The 27,391-nt window shown below is 46.4% G+C and overlaps 4 protein-coding genes across 7 annotated transcripts; 1 reads left to right on the forward strand and 3 right to left on the reverse strand.

Annotated features, from left to right (window-relative positions):
• Positions 1-324: 324 nt before the first annotated feature.
• LOC123444682 (pentatricopeptide repeat-containing protein At2g02980, chloroplastic-like) lies at positions 325-4,699 on the forward strand. 2 transcript variants are annotated; one of them, XR_006631019.1, is made up of 3 exons: positions 325-1,302; positions 2,906-3,883; positions 4,127-4,699. XR_006631019.1 is itself a non-coding variant. In XM_045121487.1 (2 exons), the coding sequence occupies exons 1-2, from the start codon at positions 334-336 to the stop codon at positions 3,731-3,733; spliced, it is 1,797 nt and encodes a 598-aa protein (XP_044977422.1). In that variant the 5' UTR covers positions 325-333; the 3' UTR covers positions 3,734-4,699. The 2 variants fall into 2 exon arrangements, 1 of the variants encoding a protein (XP_044977422.1); XM_045121487.1 differs by having other exon boundaries at positions 2,906-4,699.
• Positions 4,700-5,353: 654 nt separating this feature from the next.
• Positions 5,354-8,385, reverse strand: LOC123444683. Its single transcript, XM_045121488.1, has 3 exons — positions 7,737-8,385; positions 6,833-7,269; positions 5,354-6,282 (listed from the first exon to the last, which is right to left on the reverse strand). The coding sequence occupies exons 2-3, from the start codon at positions 7,232-7,234 to the stop codon at positions 5,632-5,634; spliced, it is 1,053 nt and encodes a 350-aa protein (XP_044977423.1). The 5' UTR covers positions 7,235-7,269; positions 7,737-8,385; the 3' UTR covers positions 5,354-5,631.
• Positions 8,386-9,027: 642 nt separating this feature from the next.
• LOC123444684 (F-box protein SKIP24) lies at positions 9,028-14,219 on the reverse strand. 3 transcript variants are annotated; one of them, XM_045121489.1, is made up of 5 exons: positions 13,699-14,133; positions 13,454-13,627; positions 10,096-10,258; positions 9,885-10,012; positions 9,028-9,710 (listed from the first exon to the last, which is right to left on the reverse strand). In XM_045121489.1, exons 1-5 carry the CDS (start codon positions 13,950-13,952, stop codon positions 9,707-9,709), a joined length of 723 nt encoding a protein of 240 aa, XP_044977424.1. In that variant the 5' UTR covers positions 13,953-14,133; the 3' UTR covers positions 9,028-9,706. The 3 variants fall into 3 exon arrangements, with proteins under 3 accessions (XP_044977424.1, XP_044977425.1, XP_044977426.1); XM_045121490.1 differs by lacking the exon at positions 9,028-9,710 and having other exon boundaries at positions 9,881-10,012; XM_045121491.1 differs by lacking the exon at positions 9,028-9,710 and having other exon boundaries at positions 9,920-10,012; positions 10,131-10,258; positions 13,699-14,219.
• Positions 14,220-15,138: 919 nt separating this feature from the next.
• LOC123444685 (cysteine synthase-like) lies at positions 15,139-18,516 on the reverse strand. Its single transcript, XM_045121492.1, has 10 exons — positions 18,211-18,516; positions 17,814-17,923; positions 17,687-17,744; positions 17,335-17,598; positions 17,081-17,218; positions 16,203-16,254; positions 16,057-16,106; positions 15,895-15,954; positions 15,738-15,818; positions 15,139-15,624 (listed from the first exon to the last, which is right to left on the reverse strand). Exons 1-10 carry the CDS (start codon positions 18,445-18,447, stop codon positions 15,535-15,537), a joined length of 1,140 nt encoding a protein of 379 aa, XP_044977427.1. The 5' UTR covers positions 18,448-18,516; the 3' UTR covers positions 15,139-15,534.
• Between the last annotated feature and the right edge of the window lie 8,875 nt (positions 18,517-27,391).

Raw genomic sequence — 27,391 nt, forward strand, 5'->3', positions numbered from 1 at the left:
GGCGCGCGCGATGCGAAGGAGGAAGAAAGAGAGAAAGTTCGCGCGCGCGCTCGAGTCTGCCGCGCGCGGAAGTGTGCGCTCCAAATTACCAGCGCGGGATGAGGCTATGGACAGCGCGCCCAACTTGTTTTAGCGCGCGTGCGGTTTTAGCGCGCGTGCGGTTTTTGCGCGCCCGTTGGATCATCCCGCCGCGTCGCTGGCGCGCTAAAAAGAATATTTTTGAACGTGGCGCTTGTTTTGCGGTGCTGTTGGAGATGCTCTTAGCATCAGTCATAAGTAGCGCACCCGCGCCACAGCGTCGTGAAGAAAAGAAAATCGAGCGTTTTTCCCCGCATGCATCACCAGCTCAAACCGCCCGAGGCCGCCACGCTCCCGCGCCACCTCCTGGAAGCCCACGTCGTGTCGCTGGTCCGGCAATGCCCCAGCCTCCGCGCGCTCCGCGGCGCCCACGCTCGCCTACTCAGGCTCCGCCTCCCGCGCCTCACCTACGCCTTCGCGCTCTCCAAGCTGCTCGCCTCCTGCGCCGCCTCCGCCACGACCGCCGCGGCGGCCTCGTACGCGCGCAGCCTGTTCGACCAAATCCCCGAGCCGACCGCCTTCTGCTACAACTCCCTCATCCGCGCGCTCGCCACCCCCACCAACCCCGCCGCGGACGCCTTCCTGCTCTACCGCCGCATGCTGCGTGCGGGCTCCCCGCCCCCCAACAGCTTCACGCTCGCGTTCGCGCTCAAGGCGTGCACCGCCGTGCCGGCTCTCAGCGGGGGCCGGCAGCTGCACTCTCAGGCTTTCCGCCAGGGGCTGGAACCGAGCCCCTACGTGCAGACCGGGCTGCTTAACCTCTATGCCAGGTGTGAGGAGGTTGCGCTGGCTAGAAGCTTGTTTGATGGCATGGCCGAGGACCGGAATCTGGTCGCGTGGAGCTCCATGATCGGCGGGTACTCCAGAGCGGGGATGGTTAATGAAGCACTGGACCTGTTTCGGGACATGCAGGCTGCTGGGGTGAACCCGGATGAGGTCACAATGGTTAGCGTCATCTCGGCTTGCGCCAAGGCGGGCGCTCTTGATTTGGGCAGGTGGGTGCATGCTTTTATAGATAGGAAGGGGATCACGGTCGATCTTGAGCTGAGCACCGCGTTGATTGACATGTATGCAAAGTGCGGTTTGATAGAGCGGGCAAGGTTGGTATTTGATGAGATGGTGGAGAGGGATACCAAGGCATGGAGTGCAATGATAGTTGGACTGGCGATGCATGGGCTTGCAGAGGATGCGTTGGGCCTTTTCTCAAGAATGCTCCAGCTTAAGGTAAATGTTGCACTTATGTGTTTATAGTTCTGTTTACCTGGTCAACTTTTGGTGATAACCTGGTCATATGCATTAATCTGTATGGGAAAAATGCACTGACAGTTCATCTTTGTTTAGCTTCGGATTTGTATTGTGCTACCGTAAACTTGACTCATGACTCTTGATGATGACTGCACTCAAGTAATTCTATACAAGATATTTTCCAAGACTAAAATTGTTTCAAATAAAGCTTGGTTCACAATAGGGGTCTGTCCATCGATTTTATACAAGATATTTTCCAAGGTTGCGGCATTCGTCCCCTAAAAGGTGCACATCCATCGATTCCCTCATCTAGTGTAGTGCTCTGTTCAGAGACCAAGGAAACTATTAGTTTGAGTTCCTGATTTCCCTGTTGCAGACTAGATTACTTACCAACTTTCATGATGGAAGAAAATACCGAATTGAGGCAAGGCAGTACAGAGCAGCAGCCTAGGGATAAGCAGAAATTCAGGTTAGCTTCTCTGTTTTCCGAATCATACCCACCTGAGAGTCCTAGTCTTGAAAGGGCGCCTTGGCCATCCAGCCTTATCGAAGAGTTGATCAAAAAGTTGTGAGTCGATAGCAGGTTTCAGAAAGGAAATAGTCCAATGGTTAGATTACCTCCAACTTAGGCTATCTATAGAATGTCATTTTTTGATGTAGCTTCACGTCTAACTATACCAAAGGGTTTCTATAGTATGCCGAACTAGTGACAATACCAAATGGTCAATGGTTTGCATATGGAGGACAATCAAAATGGAATGCATCTACTTTTCACTTGTCCTCCATAAGCAATAGTTTGATTGTCAGGTTTCAAGAATGCTGGAAGAGAAGGGAAACCTCAGAGGCAGAAGGTACAAAAACGATTTCATCATCTTATGGAAGGCATTTCCATTTTGGTAGACCATTGGGGTAGAAAGATCACCCTAGGCAATTCATAACTCTATAGATGCAAACCATTGACCATTTGCTACTATCACTAGTTAGGCACACTATAGAAACCCTTTGGTATAGGTAGACGTGAAGCTACATAAAAAAAATTCTATAGATAGCTTAAGTTTGATACCTTCACAAATCCCCATCGTTAACCGGGATGGAGGTAATCTAACCACTAAAATATTTCCTTTCTAAAACCTGCTATCTTTTCCCTACTATCGGCTCACAAATTTTGGATCAATTCTTCTATAAGGCTGGATGGCCAAGGCACCCTTTTGAGAGTAGGACTCTCTGGTGGGTAAGATTCAGAAAACAGAAAAGCTAACCTGAATTCCTGCTTAGTCCTAGGCTGCTGCTCTGTACTGCCTCCCCTCAAGTCGGTATTCTCTTCCATCATGAAAGTCAGTAGGCAATCTAGTCGGCAACAGGGAAATCAGGAACTCAAACTAATAGCTTCCTTGGTCTCTGAACAGAGCACTACACTAGATAAGGGAATCGATGGATGTGCACCCTTAGGGAAGAATGCCGCAACCCTTCTCTACTTATCAGCTCGCATGCTCAACTTCATTTCACAAGAAATCATCATAGCACTCAGTCTTTGTAAACCATTACAATAGCTATTTCCTAAGTTCTCGTGTTTATATTTCAGATTAGACCCAATAATGTCACCTTTATAGGTGTGTTGTCAGCCTGTGCTCACAATGGGTTAGTTGATGATGGGCGGGGATATTGGTCTACTATGCAAGAAATGGGAATTAAAGCTTCAATGGAGAACTATGGTTGCATGGTTGACCTTCTCTGCCGTTCTGGCCTTTTGGATGAAGCTTATTCATTTGTTATAGGCATGCCCATCTTACCAAATTCAGTAATTTGGAGGAATCTTCTTGTGGCGAGTAAAAGCTCGAACAGAACTGATATAGTAGGATTGGCTTCTAAAAAGCTCTTTGAGTTGGAACCTCAGAATCCAGAGAACTATGTTCTCCTCTCCAATTTGTATGCGTTGAACTCCCAGTGGGACAGAGTGAGGTATATGAGGAAAAAGATGAAGGACAACAATGTTACTGTTGTTGCTGGCTGTAGTTCAATTGAAATAGATGGCTATCTGCACAAATTTGTGGTGAGTGATGGTTCACACCCTGAAATTAAGGAGATAAGAGTGGTACTGAGGGAAATAGCTGACCAGGCTCTACGATTTGGCCACAAGCCTTGGACTGCAGCCGTTCTACATGATGTTGCTGAAGAGGAAAAAGAAATTGCACTTTGTGAACATAGTGAAAGGCTAGCCATCGCATATGGGTTACTGAGGACAAAAGCACCCCATGTCATTCGGGTGGTAAAGAACTTGAGATTTTGTCCGGATTGCCATGAAGTGACAAAAATAATAAGTAAATCATATGATCGAGAAATCATTGTCAGGGACCGTGTTCGTTTCCATAGATTTATTGGAGGAAGTTGTTCTTGCAAGGACTTTTGGTGATTGCGTAACGTATTGAATCACTTATACCTGATTATCCATAGCCCGGAGATGTGATGCCTTAAAACGAAAATTGTTCCAGAATTGATGAAAGGGACTTGTGCATATCATGGGGGGTGCCAATGCCACCGAAATATATTTTACATCATTGAGGTATTTTGTCCCGTCGTTTGTATATCCAGTGTGAATGCCTAGCGTTTTCTAACCAGAAAACAAGGTGATAGAGTAGATGTTGTATCAACCTAAAAGAGAAGGCAACTCCATTGCTATCATAACCTTTTTAAATGTCTCTGTCCATGCATTATCAAAGATTGGTTGCGTCGCTGATTACACCATCTATACATGTTGTTTACCTGTTTCTTTATGGTGAGTGATGGTTCACTCCTTGAAATCAAGGGGATAAGATTGGTGTCGAGGGAGCTGACCGGCGGTCTGGCCACAAGCCTGATGTTGGCGAAGAGGAAAAGAAGTTGAGATTTTGCCCGGATTGCCATGAAGCGGCAAAAATAACAAGCAAATCATATGACCAAGAAATCATCCTGAGGGGCCAGTGTTCGTTCCCATAGATTCATTGGAGAAAAAAAAAATTGCAAGGACTTTTGGTGTTTGCGTAACGTGTTGAATCGCCTATTTCTGATTATACAAGGCCCCGGAGCTGTGATGCCTTCAAGGAAAACTGTTCCGGAAGTGATGAAAGCGACTTGTGCAGATTACGGGTGCTCCAATGTTACTGAAACATATTTTACATCGTCGAGGTACTCCTCTTCTTACCAGAATTCGATGTTGCGTCCTGTCCTCTGTATCTCCAGTGCTAGTGCCTGGTATATTATCTAACTAGAAAACAAGCTACATTAGTGATGGAGTGGATGTTATATCAACCTGTAGAAGAGAAAGAGAAAGCGACTGCATTGCTGTCATGGCTTGTTTAAATATCGTTAACAAAGGCTGGTTGAGTCACTCATTACACCATCCATTTGTAAGTCAGTTTTACAACTACCATTGGATGCACATGCACATGCACATGCACCTAAAATGTTTGATTAATGTTTACTTGTTTCTTTATGGCAATATGGCCACTTCAGGGGCACTATGATAGCTCAGTCCACATGGTGTGCTTCCTCCCAGTCCCAGCAGGCAGAGCGTCTAAGAATTTCAGGCCCCCCCAAAGGTCCAAAGCTGTAGAAGAGCGGGCTATCCCAGGTCGGCATACTGGGACATGTCGTGTTTGCCAGGCAAAGGTGGCCTAGAAACATGTCGTGGTCCAAAGCTGCTCGTGCAAGGCAGCCGAGGAACATGTCGTGGTTGAAAGGCGTTGGTGCCGGCGGTTGACCGTAATTGTAAGCGAAGATCGTAATCGCAATGCTTGCCTTTGGCGGCACGGCTGAACTTTATGGGTCTGGTGGAGACTGTCAAAGGGATGGCAGCTTGGCAGAGCAAGCACGCACGTACGAGAACAGAAGCTCACATGTATCACAAGATGTAAGAATACCAAAATGTTGTGTATTTGAATGGTTACATCGACAAATACATCGTTACCATTGGTTACTTCAGTCTTCACGTCTGATTCTTGAATAAATCAGCTTGACTGATGTAATAATGCCCGAACACGAACAGAAAACAAAATGCACACATAACATGCTTATTAAACGGATACTGTAACACACATAAGATGCTTATTACACAGATAAATGAGCAAAGACAGTGTCGTCTTTTGTAGAATAATGAGCAAAGATACTTGACAATCTCAAGATCGTGCATACGTCAACCAAAGAATTTTCAAAACCATGTCCACTGATGTCCAACCAAAAGTCCACAGATCAAAACACCGTCCAACATGAAGCTTTGCTGATAATAACCGGAAGCACGCATGTGAATAGCGTGGGAGGCCTCCGCAATATTGCTCAAGAAGCAAGTTGGTTCTGACTCAAGAAAGAGAACATCCCTTTGTACTTGGCAGCCACAAATTGGCGTGATAGCATGCTTATCGGCGGCTCCTTGCAGCAGCTGGAGCTGCGTTTGATCGGTTCCATGGCCTTCAAGCTTAATGGCGGCTCCTTGCAGTAGCTGGCACTACGTTTTATCGGTTCCATGGCCTTCAGTACAGGTACGGGGGGCATGGCTTCTTCCACTGCTGCGCTAGCCGGTGGCTGCCACGGCGATAACTTATGATATTCAGGAACACTAGTGTCGGTTCTGCTGCTAGTGATGATGCCATATGCCTTCCGATGTTGAGGATCACTAGCATCAGTTCTGCTGCTGCCACCATTGCTACTGCGGTGGGAAGGTTTCTTATCTCTTTTGCTGCTGCTGCTGCTGTGGTGAGAATGCTTCTTATCTTTTTTGCTGCCACTGCTAGTGCGGCTGCTGCTGCCCTTTGGGGGCTTGTATTTGTAGTGGCTCTTCCTTGAACTTCTCTGGTGCGGCTTCACTGTGTGTGAGTCAGAAGTAACAGGAGGATCATATACGTCGGGGGCCCATGAAACACTCAACTTTGTGACAATTCCCCGCTTTGCACGGCTTCCTTTCATTGCAGAAACCAACAGTTGAGTCCCCTGCACGTACAGAACATGTTGTTACAAATCACTATATGGTCATCCAAGTAGAGAACAGAACATTTCACACAAGCAAAATTACTGATATTCATATAAGCAGTAGCACTATGAGGTCATCGATTTCAGAATTCAGATCAACAGTTGGGTGATAATGAAAGAAAAAGATATGCAGAAACAAGAGAAAAGAATGAACAGCATTCTAGGATCAATTCAAACAAATATCAAAGATGACTTCACAGCTGGTATCAACACAATCAATTTACCAAGATAAAGACAAGCTATGATACCTCCTAACAGGTAGAAAAAGGAACAGTGAAGCATAAGAGCAGAATTACATTTAGCTCTAAATGACAAGTAATAGTAATTTGTTATAAGAAACAAGAGGCCTCCAACACTTCTAGCACATTTTTACATGGAGAGCTGCATAGCTATTGGCCTACTCACAAATATTTTGGTACAAGGATAACAAGAACAAACACTTTGACTATGTATAGCAAGATAAGGCAGACAAGAAAGAGAGTCCATGCGTGTACAGCAATCAAATACTTACATTGATTGAAGAATTTCCATTCTCTGATTTCACAGTTGATGATTCAGATGCATTCCCAGCAGTGAAGGCTGGCGATGTGACCAGTTCAGTGTCAATATCAACCAAATCATCAGCCGAATCTGATTCTACAGAAAGTGAATCCCCATTTTCGTCGGAGTCTTCACTCAGATCTGTCTCTTCATCATCATTGTCATCATAGACACGCATCACCTCAGCAAGAGCCAAACTGATTTCCTTGACAACGGAATCATTTTTCGCAGATGCTATTCCAGCTTCAAACTTATCATCTTCAGGGAGAGCACAAGAGCTGTGCTCAAAACCTGCTTTCTCGCAGATGCTGCGGCTGAGACATGAGCCGCTGCTCACACCTTCGGCACTGCAGTCTACCAAAGGTCCGCCCATCCACAAACTAAATCCGAAGTTGAGAAAAGAGCTTCCTGCTTAGCAGGAAAGAATAAAAATTAGAATAGAACAAGTAAAGGACATCTCCAGTACCACACCCTAGATTACTAGATGAAGTTAATACCACCATATGATAGAAATAGGTGCACATATATTGCTCATATTTCAAGTTTATTCGATCTAAGGCAACATTTCTGGCAAAATAGATATCCAACTAGTGTGCCTACTACGATCAGCGACAATTAATATGGATTGGCGGGACGGGAGTAGTAGTATTTTATCAAGCAACTAAAGCACAAAAATTGTTTAACTCCTCAAGGGTATTCACTCCATGATATAATTAACGAGTCTAACTGCATAAGACAATAAATATTCAAAAGAAACATAATTTCATCATCAATATGCACACAATTTCATTGCATTTGCAATTCCACCAGAGGAGTAAGCTGGCATATTTTCTTCACACATATAGAAAAAATCACACGGCAAAAATTTCCCGCACCTTTCTTCCCGGAGAGAGAGAAATCACCACCTCCAACGGACGAAATCGCTCTGGATCGGACCTGCCGATGTAAGACAGACACAGACAAGACCAAACTCGCGCGAACACAAGAGGCAGAGACAAAGCACCGAGCCCTCACAACCAGACAATCCTCAGGACGAGCAGGGGAAGCAGATCGAACCGAAGGTCGTGGGCGACGAGGGGGAGGCAAACGTCAGAGACAATTACTACTAGTATTGCCAATACTACTACTACTAAAACGATGCGAGGACGAGAGCTTGAGGCGGTGCGAGCAGGGGAAGAAGGAGGCCGAGGAGTTGCCGGACGCGACGGCGCGGAGGCTGGCGGGGTACGCGGCTGGCGCCGCAGACATGGTGTCCGCGCGGTGGGCGCCGCAACGCTGCGGTGCCGCCTTAGATATCCAACTTGTCGGGTTCCGGCGACCGGGGACGACGGCGGGCGGGGAGGGGGCCGGCGAGAGGGCGCTGTCACGCCCTGCCGCTAATGCGTCGGCCTCGCCGGAGCTGCGACTCGGGGCCGGGGAGAAGGGGCGAGGTCGACGGCCGGCGAGAGATTTGGGGATCGGATCAGGGCGAGGCGGGACGGGAGAGGGTGTGCGCGGATTGGATTGGCTGCTGGGGGAGGCGAGAGGGCGGAGCGGGTCGGGTCGGGTCCCGTGGTTATATAGCCGTGTCGCCTGACGGGTGGGGCCAGGGGTACGGGCAAAGGGAAGTGGGTGACAGGCTGGGCGCCAGCGCGCGGGGCCCGGGCGCAGCGGGGGGGAGGGTGTGGGGGGCGGGGCGGCCGGGTCAACGGGTACAGCGCGGCGGGGAGAAGGCGCGGCACGGAAGGCGCGCCACGTCGGCCGGGCGCCCGGAGAAAATTCAGACGGGGCGTGGCGGGACTCGTACTACGAACAGTATTTGTCCACAGCTAAAAAAAAAAAACAGTATTCGTCCTGTTTGGGACCGGGCAGGATGGTGATGGGCCGGCGGGTACGATCGGCGCGGCTGTTTCGCGACCGGGATCCTTTCCTGGCCCGTTTTGGGGGTGTCACGTCCGACCGACGCGTGACGATTGTGATTATTTCGACCTTGCTGTGGCCTTCAGCATCGCTGTGGGTGTGGGGTGGGCGGTGCTACTGCTATCCCCGGCTAGCCGCCTCACCCGGCCTCCGACGCGACCCTCTTCCGCCGCCGCCTCGTCGTCATCTCCGAGGCCATGTGTTGAACGTTGTATCTTTCTATACTACTCCAGTTAATTTAAGTTCTTTGGTCAGCTGGCTGACATATTCCAATAACTTGTTCTAAGATGATGATACTCCAAATTAAGAGTCGCAAAAGGTTTACAGGCTGCTCGTCGATCGTCATGCACGAGGATGCTTCTAAGAGTAAGTTGACCGCTTATAGTACTAGTATAGCAGCATACAAATGAATGGGTTGCACTTAACCCACACGTGACGTGTCCAAACCCGAAACGCAAGGCGGCTAACATGAAGAGTACCGGGCCAGCAGTCTCATACAGCACGCTCCCTACAAACCAACGGTCAGCTGAAGAAATCCGATCTGACCAGTCGACCTTCTGCTGTAGTAGAATAGTTGACCGCCCCACAGTTTCGTGAGGAGCAAGCGCCAGGGCCGGACTATTCCGCTCTGAAAATAGCTGGCGTCCACACGGAGTAGCTGGCGGCTGCGCGGTGCACATTCGATGAGAATAACATTCTCTCGGCACCAGTTGGTGGGGAAATTGCCTTTCCGCCGCCAAAGGAAAAGGATAGGATTCTTTTCTTTCGGCATTTGGAAGGGATCAGCTGAGCTTCATTCGTTCATTCTGCCTGGAAAGGAACAATGCCACGTACATCATGTGCACACACATGCGCAGACAAACGAACCCACGAAGAATCCACAATGCATTTAGCACCCTTTTCCCCCCAAACGAATATCTTGGCACTTGCTGCACTGAGGATGCCTTCATCTGCACAAAAAGGTAAAAAATAAAAAGGTGATACCATGAAAAGTGAGTGCAACTTGTAATAAAAACCGGCACCAGAAGAGTAACATAATATGCCCGGCCTTGTCAAGAACTACGGAAAGCTATTTAGTGCCGCCTCGAGGTAAATGAAGATCTGATGGTAAACGATGGTCTTACTTCAGTCTCTTCCTCTTTGCTTGTGGTTCATTACCAGGTGGGCTTGTGTGATTACTGTTCTGCATAGGATGATATTTTGCTCGGCTCAATGCTTCCTCGTACTCATTCAGCTTGAGCTTCTCCTTGTTCTAACAAGAGAAGCAAAGCACAATTATAGTAAGGCTAGCCTTGTCAATCTTGCGCAATTTTAGAAAAATCAAAGGTCACATACGTAAGCATTCTTGTAAGTTGATATTTGTTGCTTACAAACTTTCAGCTCCATGTGTAGAGCACTGAAACGAGAATCAACAGGAACGGTGCATTGCTGAACCAACTGTTTCTGACGCCCATGAACTACTTGTGGTTGCCACACGTTTAATGCCACCGAAGCACTCCTATCAAAATCTCATACAATAATGAATTAGGCTATCAGTATATACTCATGAGAAAGCGTGCATAAACATACCAGAATAAGCAAAAATCACGGAAAGGATATATTCTTATACTTGATTTCTAAATCTTCAGTTTCCCTGACTGAGAAAGATTGCAGAGATTATTTGTTTTCATCAGGTGAGCAGGTAATGGAGTATTTTGTATAACCTACCGCCTGCCGAACTATAAATAAACCTTGTTTTAAATCTGTGCAATCATGTTAAGACATCAATACTTAAAAGCAAACCCAATTGCATCCGTAAGCATTGTCAATTATCCTAATTTCCAAATGAGGTGCTTCACAAGTTTTTATTTGTCTCCTTCATACAACAGAACTGCAGCTCGAGACACTGAAGCAAAACCTTTACCAAAAACCTAAATGCATGTAAGAATTGGTGAAGAGTCCACTGCAATCTACTTTGTCAGGTATGGTTGTATTGGACTGAATATCTACATGTTTCTTGGTGTTCTACTTTGTCAAATATGGTTGTATTGGACTGAACGTTGAGTTGTCACGTCTGCACATGTGCTGTAACTGTTTCTGTTGTAACTTCACGTCCTAGTCTTCTATGTCTCTCCCCTATGTATATGTACCATGGCACTCAGTGAATACAAGGTGTGCGTGAATCATTCTTCAACTTGTTAATCAGAGCCATGTCAACCAGCCCCACTCACTACTCTGAGACCCTTCCCATCACCAGTGAGGCGGCGAGCTCCCCGCTGCGAACCTTTCCGCTGCTGCTGCTGCGTGCCCTCTCGCTCCGGCTACCGCTGATTTTCCCCAGACGGCTGGTCTTCCACATTCTGACCTCCCATCAGAACCCTCCAGCCCGCTTCTTCTTGCGTCACTCCCTGCTGCCACCGGCCCTTCCTCCTCCATCCACGGCCTGAACATCAGCGGACTTCAAGCTGACTCTTGAAGGCACCAATTTCTCCTGCTAGCGTTCCTTCATAAAAATGTTGCTCACCTGCTACCATGCACACAGCTACGTCTAGGGAGGCGCTGCTGACCGGCTCCATGATCCTGTCTGGCGCAACGACGACCACACCATAGTGATGTGATTCTTCGCCACGACAGCGTACACGATCTTGACTCGCCTCCACAAGTACTTCTTCGACAAGGACACCGGACTAGCCATGCACGTCGAGTAGGAGTTCTGGGCGACCGTGCGCGGTGAACTGTCCAATAGTGAGTGTTGTCGACACCTACATGGTATCACCACAACTCTTTTTGACATCCAGTCACCAGTTAGCGACTGCAGTGTGCTTGCACTGCAAATGCTCGACGGGCTCAAAAAGAAATTCAAGATGCAGGCCACGATTTTTGAATCGACAATGCCCCTGTCTACCTTCGCTCAAGCCTACTCACGCCTCGTCCTTGCCGAAATCTCCATCGACAAGCACGCCCACGGAGAGGGCTTGCAGTCCACTCCAACGACGACCGTGCCGGTGCTCGGCAGGGCGACCGGGCTCCCAACGGCGGTGGTGGCCGTGGTCACGGCGTTGGGCAGCAACCCTGGCTCGACTACTTCGTTCATATGGGGATGCCCTTCCCTCTGCCACACACTCTATGGATACTGCCCAACTTTGTCAGGGTCCTCACCCTAGCGTCCAGCACCACACCTATCCGGTGATGTACCCCGATGCATTGGCTCCACCTAAGCGCGCTCCCTATGGATGGGACCACGCCACCATGTTCCATGATGCACCAAGCCACGACTCAGCCTTTCCTTCTCAACCCGAAGTGGTTTATGGAGAGGGGGGTGGCCTCGCACGTCGCCAGAAACCCAGGTATATTGACCTCTTCTTATTCTCCTTTAGCTCGCTCTGCTAGTCATATCGCAGTGGGCACCCTCATCTTTCCCAGTCTTGTCAAAAAAATAATTTTGGCTCACAAATTTACTCATCACAATCTACATTCAATTGAGTTTGATCCTTTTGGCTTTTGTGAGAGGGACCTAACAACCAGGGCAATTCTTGTAAGGTACAATAGCCATGGTGACTTATATCCCTTCTTCAGCAATAACGGCGATGCACCATCAGCAGCACTCATCGTCTCCTCACAGGACCTATGGCAACGGCAGCTTCGCCATCTCGGCGCTGCTATTATGGTCCATTTTCCTTCTGAGGTGGGCATTGTTCTTATTGCAAGATAAAAATCCAAAGAAAAATGAGCCATAGTGGCAGCAACGAGAAGGCCGAGCCATCGGTGCCATACGCCCTGCGAGGAGACGATGAGTGCTGATGATGATGCGCCACTATTACTGCTGGAGAAGAAATATAAGTCACCGCGGCTATTGAAGAATTGCTCTGGTGCTAGGTCCATCACGCAAAAGCCAAAAGGATCAAACTCAACTTAACATAGATTATCACGAGTATATTTGCGAGCGTAAAATAAATTTCTGATAAGATTTAAAGAGATGGAACGATCAGGGGGGGGGGGGGGGGGGGTTGAGCATTGCGGGTAGCAATGATTGAAGGCGTTTTGCCGACAACGATATGACTAGCAGAACGAGCTAAAGGGGAATAAGACGAGGTCAATATACCTGGGTCGTTGTCGGCGTGCAAGGCCATCCCCATGTCCATGAATCACTCGGGCTGAGGAGGGAAGGCCGAGACGTGGCTTGGTGCGGCATGGAACAATGCGGCCTGGTCCTATAGGGAGCGAGCGTAGGCGGTGCACTGGGGTACATCACCGGATAGGCGTGATGTTGGACGCCAGGGCGAGGACCAAAGGCCCCAGTAGAGTTGGGCTGTATCCGATACCATGTTACAGTATATGTGGATTACACTAGCCCTTTCCATCAGTTCGGGCTTTTGGTTGCGTTGGCTAGTGCATGAAGCTTAACAACAACAGCCATAGAGTATTTGATGTGAGATAATTCCCCATTTTTCAGCTCAAAAGGCAGCACAAACAGCTGTTTATAATTGAACGTTTGAGTCAAGAGACTACGTCGGACCAGCTCTTGCATAGATAAGCAGCTCAAATAAACATGGAAGCAATTTCAGACAATTCCAAGAGTCTTTCTACTCTCTGCATTAGTTAGTCAGGTAATTTGCTGTTTCCGGTTACTACATCTCATATGATTTTATAGCATATAAGAGCGAATTTCACTCTAGAAGAAGAAACACAGGTGAGGTTAGGAAACAGAACCGACCTGACCCTCTCGAGGCTGTCCAGCTCCTGCGCGGTGGCCTTCATCCTATCCCCCTCGGCGCACATCGACTCCTCCAGCTCCGTCAGCCGCCTCCGGCACGCCAGCACCCGCCCCTCCGCCTCGTACACCGCCCGCCGCCTGGCCTCCGCCATCCGCAGCTTGTGCCTCTCGAACCTGCGGCAGAGCATGAGTCACGCGCCCAAACGGGGCGAACAAATAGGTGGAAGGCAGGGACGGAAAACTACTTGGTCCTGTAGAGGGATTTGGGATCGAGCTGCTGCTGCTGCTGCGAAGAGGAGGATGAGGAGGAGGGCTGGGATTGGGAGGGGAAGTCGCGGGAGATGAGACCCGACCAGAGGGAGGGGTGGAGGGAGAGGCGGCGGAGGCGGCGCGAGGCGATGGCGAGGCAGCAGAGGTCGCGGAACCCCAGCGCGGCGGAGGCGGCGCCGAGCTCCAGGACGCGCGCCCACAGCTCGTCGGGCAGATCGGACACCGACATGTTCGGCTCGACCCAATCACCGCCGGAGCGCAGCAGCGCGGGGTGTAGAAAGGTAGGCTATGCCGTCGCCGGGGCGGTTTCCTTCGCTGCGGTAGTGGCTGGGCTTGTTCCAATCCAGGCCCTTCGTCGGCGCCTCGGCCTCGGCGAGCTAGAGAAATCAGGAAGGCGCGCCGCCAAATCGGTCCCTGACGATGGGTCCCAACGTTTGGATTTTATCATCTGCAGTGCTACTGGATTTTATCGTTCTGGCCACCATTATAAGTTTTTCAAATGATAGAATTTTTTTGGGTAAATGATAGATTATTTATAATGGTTTAACATCTGTGTACAATTCCTACTACAAAGGGCTAAAAGCAAGTACAATATAGCTGAGTCAGCGAAATGTAAAAAATAAACCAGTATATTTTTTTTAGTTGGAGGAAAGAAAAGAGAAAAGAAAAGGTAAACGCACTCTTAGTTAAGAACCAGTTCTAACACACATTTTTAGGTATTTTATAAGAATGAAAGATGTGTCATATAAAAAAATACAATTTTTTAATCAATTATTGTACATGTTGGCTATAAAATAAACTATAGATGTCATGACAATGACTTATAACCAGCAGCTGACTATTATTAACCATACTCTAAGGCCGTGTTTAGGCATTGAATTTCTAAAATAAAACCTAAGATCACGCTCGGTATGGTTGTAATTTATTACAAGTGTATTTAACTTCCGCGCGTAACTTACAGGTCAAGAGCTATTTTTAGCTCCAAACCAAAACGACCGACAGAGATCTGTATGTTTTACAAATGTATTTAGAAGGAAAAAAACGAGAATCCAAACAGGGCCTAAGGAGAGAGTATGCAGGAGCTTTGACTGGATTCGAACTATCTCTGGATTGCTTCACCGTCAAAGTTGATTCGCCGGCCCTGCTTGTTTCAGTTTTGATTGGATCCCTGTTTGTTTCAGTTTTGACTGGATTCGAATCACCTGTGGATTCGCTTCACTAGTCAGCTTTGCCGCTGTAGTTCACTTGAGGTGTTTCGGCTTTCAGATTCAGCTTCACTGGTCCCTGAATCTCAAATGGAATAGTCAAACGGAATACTTGTTTGTTTCAGATTTCACGTTCAACTTCATTGGCCGCAATATCCTCAACTCACAACCATTTGTCTGAACCCAAAAACTTAATCAAGGAGCTTAATCTGAACGAACCAATCGCCAGCTAATATAGGAGACCATTTAGTAAGATCAGTCAAATATCAGATGACAAGTCTGCTTTGTTCTTGGCCCTATAGACTACTCAAACATTGATCCTAAGCGAACTACCACATCTAATTCGGCATGTTTCACCGAGTTCCAAACGTTTGAGGCAGATAACATACAACAACTCATGATTTTCCCTTCCCTCGGTTTTTTATGGAACCAAGTCGATGCAGTGCTGAAGCCCACTCGGCAGCTACTCTGCGCAATTTCAAACATTTACGACCAGTGTCCTTCTGCTGCCAGAGCATTTCTACAATGCTGCTCTGCTTGATGTGTTATGTTTGTCATGCCGTGGAAGCCTGTCGGGTCCGTCTTTCTTGGAATGGGAGAAGTTGATCATCGCTTCCTCATCCTTCGAACGGAGTTGTATATCGGACGGAACAAAATGCTAGAGATATATCTCTCTCCAAAGCTGGGGAAGATAACCTGCAGATTCATGTCACTGATTAACCATCTGATGAGTGGGTTATAGGAGGGCATGTATAAACCAGTAGCCATGCCAGAATGGAAACATATTCAAATAGACAGAAATATCTCACGGCAATCAGCTTTCCAGCATTTTCAGGTCTTTTGGCCACGTTTATAGCAGCAATTGCTGCAGCACCTGACGAAATGCCAACCTGTGAAAACAAACAACCCATGTGAACGCCAAACTGATAACTCGGTAATAATTTATTTGGTTGTGCACTTCCTTACCAGCAAGCCCTCTTTTAGTGCAAGCAGCCTCGCAACATCAACTGCCTCTGCAGTGGTAACCTGCAAGTTCAACTATCATAATCAACATCACAGCTGACCAGAACCATGAAGAGTCAACTAACTCTGCAAACATAAACAGAATACAAGGGTTGCATTCCAGACCTTCACAACCTCATCAAGGAGCTGAACATCTAGTATGCTTGGAATATAACCTGTTGTTGTGACATTAATGTGTCAATTCCAAGGAAGTTGTATGCAATAAGCTCATATGTCAAATACATCCAGTTGCTATGTGCTATGAAATTTACCTGGCTTGTCGCCAGAAATCACACTAGTTTCAGCAGGTTCTACCCCGATGACCTGATAATGACAGGACAAACACAAATGTTATACCAGATTAAATTTGACTACAAAATATATGAACACTGTCAAACAGTTGCAGGTTTCAGGTTATGGAATGTTAGGCCATATGCTAGATCATATGAATCGTGGATATATTTGTATCAACTTTGTATGTTCATGTAAGTTACATAGTATAGTGCATGTATGTAAGTCCTCCTAAAAGCGAAATTACACAATTGGTATATCGGTGAGCTATTTCCAACTAAGGTGTATATTTTCCTTCAAAATTCTGCATTTCACTTCTTGGCAGAGCAATAAACAAAATAAATTCGACCAACAGGAAATAGGCGCTGGCACGTGTGGCATTTTTTTTAGAACAACTATGAGCACCCTTCGGAGGCTAGGCCTCGAACATGGGTGGGAGGGCAGGCATGGGTGTCTCTAGCAATGGAGCAACACTCAGATCTAAGTGTAGACATATACTAGTTTCATGTATAGGATATCATATTAACCAGAGAGTGGACAATAGGTGCATCTACACCTATGAGACAAAGTGAATCTGTCTATTATCGTTATATAAGGGGGTTTGTATATTCCTGCCTGTACTCCGTATATTTATATACTGGCCCTTGGCCTCCAAGAAATGCAAGTTGCATATCTTCTCACATTAAGCACTTCACAAACTTAAGCATGGAGTAAATGAGAGAAAAATTAATATGTAATGCAGCAACATTGAAAAGATATACAGAAAATGGGTGAAGTTGTTGACACAATAACACATAGTCATTTTAATGCAATTTTCTTAAAATCTGAAACAGCTTGGTGAGAGAGTAAGATTGGAAACCTTAATATCTCTATTCATCATTTTTAAGTAGCGCCCGGTGCCAGTGATAGTGCCACCAGTCCCGATGCTCGCAACAAGTATGTCAACAGTACCCAGTGTGTCCTCCCATATTTCTGGGCCTGTGGTTTGAAAGTGGATCTGTAATTACCCAAGTGGCTTCTCAATAGATCATTTAAAGAAGTTGGCAAATGAATTTCACATGTGCCATGTCACAGATAGCATATGAGTAAATGATAATAGCCCAAAGTCTCAACCTCACTGTTAGCTGTATTGTCGAATTGCTGAAACATGTACGCATTCGGTGTCTTTGAAACTATTTCCTCAGCTTTGTCAACAGCTCCTTTTAGTCCTGTTGTCGGATCAGTTAACACAATATCTGCTCCAAATGCGCGTACAAGAATGCGTCTCTCAACATCTATCGATGAAGGCATAGTTGCTATCATTTTGTATCCTCTAGCAGCAGCTACTGCAGCTAGTCCTATACCAGTATTCCCAGTAGTTGGTTCTACCAAAATGGTCTGCAAATGTATACAATATCTGCATAATTTAGTACCTTCATGGTGACAATACTCTAAAATTTAGTATAGATGAGATGGACAGTCAAACCTTGTTTGGAGAAATTAATCCTTTCTCTTCTGCGTCACTAATCATGCTTAATGCAATCCTGGAAAACATATTTAGTAAGAGGCGGCACGAACAGCACTGCAATATATAGTGTGATAGCAATGTATACCTGTCTTTGACGCTCCGGCAAGGTCCCATGTACTCAAGCTTTGCGGCAATATTAGCGACACAACCTTCGACAACATTATTGAGATATACCATTGGGGTCTTTCCAATTAGCTGATCAACAAGATAGACAGAATAAACTGGGATTTAGCCCAATATACCTCACATAGATTGCTTCATAGAGTAAAAAGAAGGCCTCTGTTGATATTTTAAATCCATGTTTTTGGTGACGACAGAAGATGTTCACATTCTAATCGAGTAGAAAAATGTATCAAATATTCCATGACAATGCAGCGAACCCTCACTCTCAAGTACAATACTGATTCTTAATGGCTTCGGTGGCCTCTTATACCACTCTGACGAAGCAGGAAACACAATCAGGATAGGAATAGACAGCGCACCTGAGTGACGTCCACCGCAATGTTCACCGCTTCGACATCATCCGCGTACTCCTCCGGGATCTCGACGGCGGGGGGCGCCGCGACCTTAGGAGAGGAGGTCGTGGGAAGGGGTCGGTGGGCTGTTACAGCGCGGGGGCAGGTGAGGAACCGGAGTGCTCGTGGGACACTAGCGTAGGCCGGCGCGCAAGAAATGGCCGGGAGGAGGAGGGAGCAGGCTGGCGGCGACGCCATCGCCATGGCCGCCGTCTGCGCGAGGGGTTTTACAGAGGGGAAAGAGAGGAGCCGCCTTCGGATAAGGAGAATGGGGAATGTGCTGTCGGGTCGTGGGGCTTTTAGACCCGTTCCAACCAGTGCCGGCAGTGCCGCTCGAAATTTCTTTAAACAAATTGCTAAAATACGTATACTCTTTTTTTTTCAGAAAAGAAGAATTACCTCGGACGTGGAGTTTTGGCTCTAGGGAGGATATCCACAGTAAATTTAAAAAAATACTCCCTTCGTTCCTAAATATAAGTCTTTTTAGAGGTTTCATTAGTGAACTACATACGATGTATATGGACATACTTTAGAGTGTAGATTCACTCATTTTGCTTCGTATGCAGACCTCTAGTAAAATCTCTTAAAAGACTTATATTTAGAAACGGAGGAAGTAGAAATTAAATTTTAAAACTTTGTTTTTTTAATGCTCATGATAGTGTAATAAGCGTGTTTGTCAATTTTCATGGGAAAAATGATATCAGCACTTCGTCGGTGAAAAAAAAAAGTCATTTAAAGGTAACATACACCGCATCGTTCATCTACTTTTTAATAAAAATGTTGACCTTAACAAAACACATTTCTTGCGTGCAGGAGCATATACTTCCTAGAGCCAAAAGCAATATCCGAATTGCTCCGACCTCTCTACCATTTCGATGCATACAATACATGCATGTTTTATACTTCGCAAGCAGCTGCACTGGAGCCATCGGATCAATCAATTGCATGACTTGGAGAACCTTGTCAAGACTGCATAAGCGTGTCTTGGCGATTTTGTCGGAGTTTGGCGACAATGTCGTTCTTGCTCCTCTCGATCTTTGCTTTTTGATTCCTCTTTCATTGATACCCATCTTCAACTCTAATCTCCCCATCCCATCCTTTCGATTCTTTCAGATCTCATCCCAGAAAACCACTTTCCTCTAATATCTCCGCCTTCGGTTAGAGGATTTTTTTCCCTCTTCTCTTCTCTTTATTTCGCTCTGATCTGAGCTATTGTAGCATCGATTGTTTCTCTGATCGGAGCTATATTGCTTGCTTCTGGCATGGACTTCTATCTCAGCCTCGTTCCTTTTGTCTGGCAAGACTTGCATGAGTGCGTCTGTCGCTCCCTTGTTCTAAGGATCTGGTCATTGCTACGCCCATCTTGAGTGCTTGTAGCTTTTCAACATTCCGATCGGAGTGCATCGAGGGTCGTGACTACACGACGGTGCATGCTCTCGTCATGGTTAACCGCCAGGCCCACCTGACTCCCTGGCGGTCCAGGGGTGGATGGCCCCTCCCGGTGGACTCCCGGAATCCATTCGTCACTCCCGGTACTTTACCGGTAATGCCTGAAACCTCTCTGGAACCCGTATACCTCTTTCCTATATATCAATCTTCGTTTCCGGGCCATTCCAAAACTCCTCGTGATGTTTGAGATCTCATTCGAGACTTCGAACATCCTGCGGTCACCAACATACATAACTCAACTATACCGAAACGTCACTGAACCTCAAGTGTGCAGACCCTGCGAGTTCGAGAAGTATGCAGACATGACTGAGACACTCTCCGGTCAATAACCAATAGCGGACCTGGATGCCCATATTGGCTCCTACATATTCTATGAAGATCTTTATCGGTCAAACCACGATGTCAAGGATTCAATAAATCCCGTATACAGTTCCCTTTGTCCATGGGTATGTTACTTACCCGAGATTCGATCGCCGGTATCTCCATACCTAGTGCATTCTTGTTACCGACAAGTCTCTTTACTCGTTCCATAATACAAGTTCACGTGACTAACTCCTTAGTCACATTGCTTGCAAGCTCATTGTGATGTTGTATTACCGAGCGGGCCCAGAGATACCTCTCCGTCATATGGAGTGACAAATCCGAGTCTCGATTCACGCAAACCCAACAAACACCTCCGGAGAACTTGTAGAGCACCTTTATAGTCACCCAGTTACGTTGTGATGTTTGATACACTCAAGGCATTCCTCCGGTGCCCGGCAGTTGCATGATCTCATGGTCATAGAAACAGATACTTGGCAAGCAGAATAAAGTAGCAATAAACCGACATGATCACATACCATGTTCATAGTTTGGGTCTTGTTCATCACATCATTCTCCCAATGATGTGATCCCGTTATCAAATGACAACTCATGTCTATGGTCTGGAAACCTTGACCATCTTTGATCAATGAGCTGGTCCTTAAAGGCTCACTAGGGACAGTGTGTTGTCTATGTACCCACACATGTATTTGAGTTTCCAATCAATACAATTATAGCATGGATAATAAATGATTATCATGAACAAGGAAATATAATAATACATAATTTATTACTGGCTCTAGTGCGTATTTCCAACAGTCAAGCCTCCAAACACTGCCATAAAAAGCCTCTAACCCCCTCCACATCCCAGCAAACCTTTGTTTGGCTATGTTACCGCTTGCTCAACCCTTACTATAGCGTTGCTAGTTGCAGGTGCAAGTTGCTTTCCAGGTGACAACATGGATTCCTTCATATATCACAATATTATTGCTATTTAATTTAATATACCTATATACTTGGTAAAAGGTGGAAGGCTTGACCTTTTGGCTTGGTGTTTTGCTCCACTTTGTTGCCCTAGTTACTTGTGTACCGGTGTTATGTTCCATATTGAGCGCTCCTAACATGCTTGGGGTTGTTATGGGGACCCCCTTTGAAAGGGAGTGGATGTTGCCTAGAGGGGGGGGGGGTGAATAGGCTGAAAAGACCTCGATGACGCCTAGAGGGGGGTGAATAGGCTATTTAAAAACTTCTTCCGATTTGGCTTAAACCTAATGCGGAAATAAACTAAAAGGATACTTTTCAAGCACAGATCCTAAATGCAATAGGCACCACAACGTGTATCAACAACACGATCTACCAAGATGGACACAATACAGTTACTAACAAGCACAAGCAAGTTACACAAACTTACTTGAGCTATATCACCCGACAAGTAGGTGAACGACACAAGATACTAGATCACACTATAGCACACGATATATCAAAAGCTGCAAGTGTGAACGTGTGGATCTAGAGGGTATGCTTGAACGATTAATCTTGTACAAGAAATAGCCAACACAATATAATGAGCACAAACAATATGCAATGTATGTATGCTCAAGTAACACAAGTAAACCACAAGTAAGGAGTTAGGGTTAAGGATAACCAAGGTCACTGAGACGAAGATGTATCCCGATGTTCACTTCCTTGGAGGGAAGCTAGTCACCGTTAGAGAGGTGGATGTTACCACGAAGGCACACCAACGCCACGAAGGCTCACCCTATTCTCCCTTTGAGATAACACCACGAAGGCGTTTCTCAACCACTAGTGGTAAGCCTTTGAGGTGGCTTCCAAACCCTCACAAACTTTTCCGGGGGGTAATCACACGGATTGATTCCTCTCCGAAGAACTCCTACCGCCTAGGAGTCTCCAACCTCCAAGAGTAACAAGATCACGGGGAATGCTCAAAACTTGCTCAAATCTCAAATAGCTTGGGTTGAGAGAAGGAGAGGGAGACGATCTATCTTTTGATTGGAACAACTCTCAAAGGGGCTCACAAATGCTCTTGGGATCTAAGATTTGGTGTAAGAAAATGTGTGTGAGGTAGAAATGTGTTCTTATGAGCAAATATGTCACCCTCTCACGAAGTGGGAGGGGGGGTATATATAGTGGGGAGAGTAAAACAGCCGTTGGGGACACTTTAAGTCTGACAGGGGTCGGACATCCGGCAGTTCTCGGATGTCCGGACGTCCACAAGGAGCCGGACGTCTGACACGGGTCGGTCGTCCGAGGGATGTATATATATTTGGAACCACTGTGTAGTTGAACAGGGACCGGACGTCCGGAGGAAGCCGGAAGTCCGAGTTATTCGACTCAAACTTCTCTGGTGCAAGATTCCGGATTTCCGAAAGTGGTCAGACGTCCGACCCTCGGACGTCTGGAGGGAGCCGGAAGTCCGAGTTATATGGCTCAAGTTTCTCTGGTGCAAAGCTCCGGATTTCCGAAGCTGGTCGGACGTCCGACCCTCGGACGTCCGGAGGGAGCCGGAAGTCCGAGTTATATGGCTCTGATTTCTCTGGTATAGGATTCTGGATTTTCGAAGCAGTCGGTCATCCGGCCCTCGGACGTCCGGAGGAAGCCGGATGTCCGAGGCATTTGTTCTATTTTCAGATAACAGCAGAGCAGTGGAGATGTGGTCTGAGCAGAATAGTGGAGATGTAGTTTGAGCAAGTTCATCGCAAAACCTGTGATCCCCTCTTAATAGTGCGGGATCCCTAAAGACTCGAGAATTATAAAAGGGGTACCGATGATCCATACTTGAGTGTATACTTTTATTCGCTGATCATCACTCCGCACCACTAACGTCAAAGGGACTGATACCTTTGAGTTAGTCCTTTCACTTGAGCTTGATGTTGTTGTTCCTTCTTGGCTCAATTTGAAAGCAAGACATGATGAAGTCTTCAAGTAGATCTCCCATACACAATGTGGAAAGCCTAGTTTATGTATTCATCTTCATTTGTCCACCATGTGAACATCCACAAGAATCAAGCATGTAGTACTCAGGAATGCTTATCTTGATCTTGTCCTTGTTAGCACATGAGCTTGTCCTTATCAACACATGATCATTCACAATAGCTTAAATGGGATTAGTGATTAGTTATCTATATGTGTGCTGTTAGGAACACCAAAACACGATTAAGGGCATGACTGCACTTTCAATCTCCCCCTTTTTGGTAATTGATGACAACATACATATAGCTCTCAAAAATAGTAATAAACATGTGTGGCTTAGGAGAGATTTGTTACGATGCTTATGAAGCTCCCCCTTATTATATGCATAGTAAAATAGGTAAGTGTGGGAGCTCCCCCTTAATGTGTGCATTAAAGATAATAGCATGATATAACACCATAATAGTTCAACAATACATAGCATATCATAAGAATCAATGATTCATAGCATATCATATGAATCAAGGCATATCATATGAATCAATAGGATAGCATAAAACTCATCATCATATGACACAACGATAATATCATGATATCTCATCATCACATGATAGTTCAACAATACATCATCCATAAGTGATGGCATAGCACATCATCCATAAGTATCGTTACATGATGACACATCATTAAGTTCAACATAATACATCATACCATATACATGAGAGAAACTAAAATCGAAACTAAGATAAGATAATGTCCCCCCCTTTGGCATCAAGGACCAAAAAGGAGGGAAACCCGACAATGCTACCACATACTCAAATATCTCCCTCATCAATATCATCATCATCAGGCATCATCCTCATCATCCTCATCCTCAGGCAAGCCACTGCCGCTAGCCTCGTCAAGAAAGTCAGCCCACTTAGGACCAGATGGGAAGCCAAAGTCAGAAGGAGGAGCAGCAGGAAGATCCTCATCGTCACTCACATCAAGAGCGCCCGAGTCTCTCAGACGAGCCTTGAGGGCATGCTTGGAGGAGACGAGGCGAGAAACCACATCATGAGTTTGACCGCACTGGAAAGAGAAGGCCTTCATCATAGCAGAATGTGCCTTGCCAATGAATTTGGCAAAGCGACCGAGAGGAGCTGAGCTGGATGAAGGGGTTGCTGTCCGGGAAGCAGTGCGGCGAGTGGAGGTGGATGGTGGGGTTTTCTTGGGAGCATAGTTATCCGCCATGTGAGCGGGAATGACCCACTTGTGATGCGAGTGAGTGGCAGCAACAGTGAATTCAGCAACACGGTTAATAAAAGCCTGGATGAAGGGGGCATGAGGGAAGGCTCGCTTGTATTGAAAACTAGCGAGCCGAATCTCATGCCATAGAAAGTGAGGCACATTAATTTTGCGCTTGGGATTCTCGTGCAAATGAGACATGATGTCAATACAGTAGCCACTTCAGGATCCCCTATCACCCATCTTGGGATAGATGGTGCGGATAAGACACTAAAAGATGATAAAGTAGGGAGAGCGCCAGATGGATACTTGGTTAAGATCCTTCATCCGTTCGTCTGCATCAAGTTCACGAAGCGGTTTGAGGAGAAACCCACACGCCTCAATTGGCTTATGCGCATGGTTAGGATCATTCTTATGGATTTTGAAGCCGGAGTCGGGGAAACCGAGTGTGGCAACAAACTTATCATAAGAGGCTGTGAACTGAACGTCAGAGGTCATCCAGCTAACAATGTTGTTTGGGCCAAAGAAACATGTGGCATAAAAATGGTGAATAGCAGCACTTTTAAAATTGCACCGAAAAGCAAAGGGGGCAGCAAGCCCCGATGACTCAATGAGCTCAATGGCACCCGGGTACTTTGCCGGGTGCGTGCGAATATGCTCAAGATCAATAAAGTGATGGACAGAGAGACCCTTAGGAACAATGACAGTAGTAAAGATGTCCTCTTGGACGTTTGTGCGGAAACGTGAGTCCATGGAGTCACGTACAACAGAAAATGGGTCAACGTCGCGGCGGAAAGTGAAGTAGGAAGACTTAGGAACCGTGGTGAAGTCCTTGACTTCACGACCTAAAGTAGGAGGAGGTTCAAGAGAGATGCGACGAGCTTCACCTTCGGGCTGTTCAGGAGGAGGTGGTGGTATATAGGAGGGCGTGCGAGACCCAGGCTTCGACATAGACTTCCGAACGGCGGGCTGTTCAGCACGGTCCTCAGCTGCAAGCTCATCCTCGAAGTCAGAGCCACCAGACGACGAGGGGAGCTGTTGAGGAGGAGGACGCCGGGCGGTCCGTTTGAAGGGACGGCGTTGCTCTTCGGAGTCATCCGACCCCGTGCCAGTAGGGGCACGAGCGGATGAGCCAGCAGTGTTCTTCCGGGCGGTGTGCTTAATCTTGGGCATGATGGAACATGGCCTACACGATTGGAAACCCAATGGGGACGGTCACGGTCAAACCACATGAACGAACACATGAACTTGGGAGAAAGAGGAACCAATCGCGAGAGAGACCGAACGGATACCTGCAGATCGAGACCACAGAGGAAGGGAAGACGGATCCCGTGGAGGAGATCGGATCCCGTAGAGGAGATCAGCTAGATCCCAGAGCAGGGCCACCGGTGGCGGCGTGGGCGAGCTCCTCTGGTGCTGGCGGCGGCGGCTGGGAGAAAAGGAGGCGCGTGGGGGCTAGGGTAAGGCCCAGCCCGCGCCCTTCTATTTATAGAGCTCCCGATGTGTCTATTTAGCTGTCGGACGACCGACATGCGCCGGACGTCCGGAGTGCGTTTAGCCGTCAGACGTTCGAGATCCGTCGGACGACCGAGAGAGAAGGCAGAAGCACTTTCTGGGATTTGGATGATGAGGTGATAAGGAGTATTCTCGCATGTGTAGCAACCAAAGGGGCCTCTCCACTAACATATTTTGTACATGGTATGATGTAAATATTTTAATACGATTACTATGATAAGTGTGGGTCCAAAATACCGTCAAACGAATGAGTGCATAGAATCATGCACAAGTTATCCTCTGATAAGATCAAGGCTCATGACACAAGGGTCATGGCACAAATTTGTCTCATTCATATGACCATGAAGTGCTAAGAGAACACCAACACTAAGCATTTCATCAATGTGATTGACAAGGACATGCAGGAAATTACAAAGTGGAAAAAGTATTATGTTCATGCCATGATGCAACCTACACAGTGTTGACTCTAATGTTGTACATGCATGAAGTAAATACTTGTTACCGGAAAAGCATTGGTATGGCGTAGAAGTAGCCGAGTCTTGTCTTGACTCTAATTTCTTCGTGACCAGCACCATCTTCTTCTGAGAGTAAGTCAAGATAGCAATGCTTCTCCAAAGTACCTAAACCACCAATTAAGCACAATATGGTCCCCAAACTTATTGGGTCTGAAGTAGTTAGTCCAACTACAATATATATAGGGTAAGATCACTCAATTATGTGCATATAGATATAAGTTTTACTTTCAAGCACACCTTAACCTTTTAATGGATACGTCTGATTTACCATATACATATATTGGATCAAAGATACGATAGACACGACATGTGCATCTACACATAGTAGATATGCCTACACAAGCCTATCAAAATCCAAGAACAAACAATTTGGACAAATGAACACATAATTTTCTATTACAGAACATTCACGTCGTCCAAAATGGATCAGGGTGACAAATCAACATATGGTAGCACCCCAAGTTCAACACATGAACCGGTCAAGGCATCAAACCATGTAAGGTATGCATTTTGCAGAACCTTACATGCATGTCTCATCCCAGTAGTTGTATAAGTGTAGGTAATATGATTATAACTCCCACAACATTATGAAATAAATAGTGCGAGCTCAAAGACATGCATGGGAGATTACCGAGAGAGACATGAATTTCTCGGCAAGTTAAGTAGGTCAAATGAAGACAAAGCCGAAATAAAATGACCATGGAAAACACTACCAAGCCAGAGATACCATGCGTGAGAGAACACAATGGCATTTAGAATTATCAGTGGTGGTAGGTGCCAAACAAGTACAAAGATCGTTTTTATACTCACACAAGTGTGATATGGGAGTTCAACCATAAGCATAATGTTTAGATGTCATACATTAACATCCCAATTAGTTAGATCATAGTGTGGAGAAAATAATTCGAAAGGCATGCATCAACTATGCCCTTCTTTTAGATATGATCTAGCGGCTAAGCCATGAGTATTGGTGTAGTAGGGCGTCATACTCACGCACATCTAAGGGATTTAGGCATCAACAGGGTTATAATGCGAATTAAAACATGTGGAGCATGACACGCCACACAGTTATAGAATAACCCCATGTGGTAGATTCTGAGTGGCATACATCGGATGTTTTATCTTACCAGGGGATGTGACGTGCACAAAGCATATCACACTCCCATAATGTGATAATCCATGTATTTATCATACAAGGCAATCAATCATCCAAC

Source organism: Hordeum vulgare, chromosome 3H (genome assembly GCF_904849725.1).
Source record: "Hordeum vulgare subsp. vulgare chromosome 3H, MorexV3_pseudomolecules_assembly, whole genome shotgun sequence".
In the NCBI taxonomy this organism is placed as follows: Eukaryota; Viridiplantae; Streptophyta; class Magnoliopsida; order Poales; family Poaceae; genus Hordeum; species Hordeum vulgare.

Coding starts and splice junctions, on each gene's coding strand:
- LOC123444682 (XM_045121487.1), top strand. CDS start 334: ATGCATCACCAGCTCAAACCGCCCGAGGCCGCCACGCTCCCGCGCCAC. Junction 1,303..2,905: donor CAAGAATGCTCCAGCTTAAG/GTAAATGTTGCA, acceptor TTTATATTTCAG/ATTAGACCCAATAATGTCAC.
- LOC123444683 (XM_045121488.1), bottom strand. CDS start 7,234: ATGGGCGGACCTTTGGTAGACTGCAGTGCCGAAGGTGTGAGCAGCGGC. Junction 6,283..6,832: donor ATGGAAATTCTTCAATCAAT/GTAAGTATTTGA, acceptor CTGTACGTGCAG/GGGACTCAACTGTTGGTTTC.
- LOC123444684 (XM_045121489.1), bottom strand. CDS start 13,952: ATGTCGGTGTCCGATCTGCCCGACGAGCTGTGGGCGCGCGTCCTGGAG. Junction 13,628..13,698: donor AAATCCCTCTACAGGACCAA/GTAGTTTTCCGT, acceptor GCTCTGCCGCAG/GTTCGAGAGGCACAAGCTGC. Junction 10,013..10,095: donor CAACTTACAAGAATGCTTAC/GTATGTGACCTT, acceptor TTCTCTTGTTAG/AACAAGGAGAAGCTCAAGCT.
- LOC123444685 (XM_045121492.1), bottom strand. CDS start 18,447: ATGGCGATGGCGTCGCCGCCAGCCTGCTCCCTCCTCCTCCCGGCCATT. Junction 16,107..16,202: donor GATTTCTGGCGACAAGCCAG/GTAAATTTCATA, acceptor TCACAACAACAG/GTTATATTCCAAGCATACTA. Junction 15,819..15,894: donor CACTAAAAGAGGGCTTGCTG/GTAAGGAAGTGC, acceptor TTGTTTTCACAG/GTTGGCATTTCGTCAGGTGC.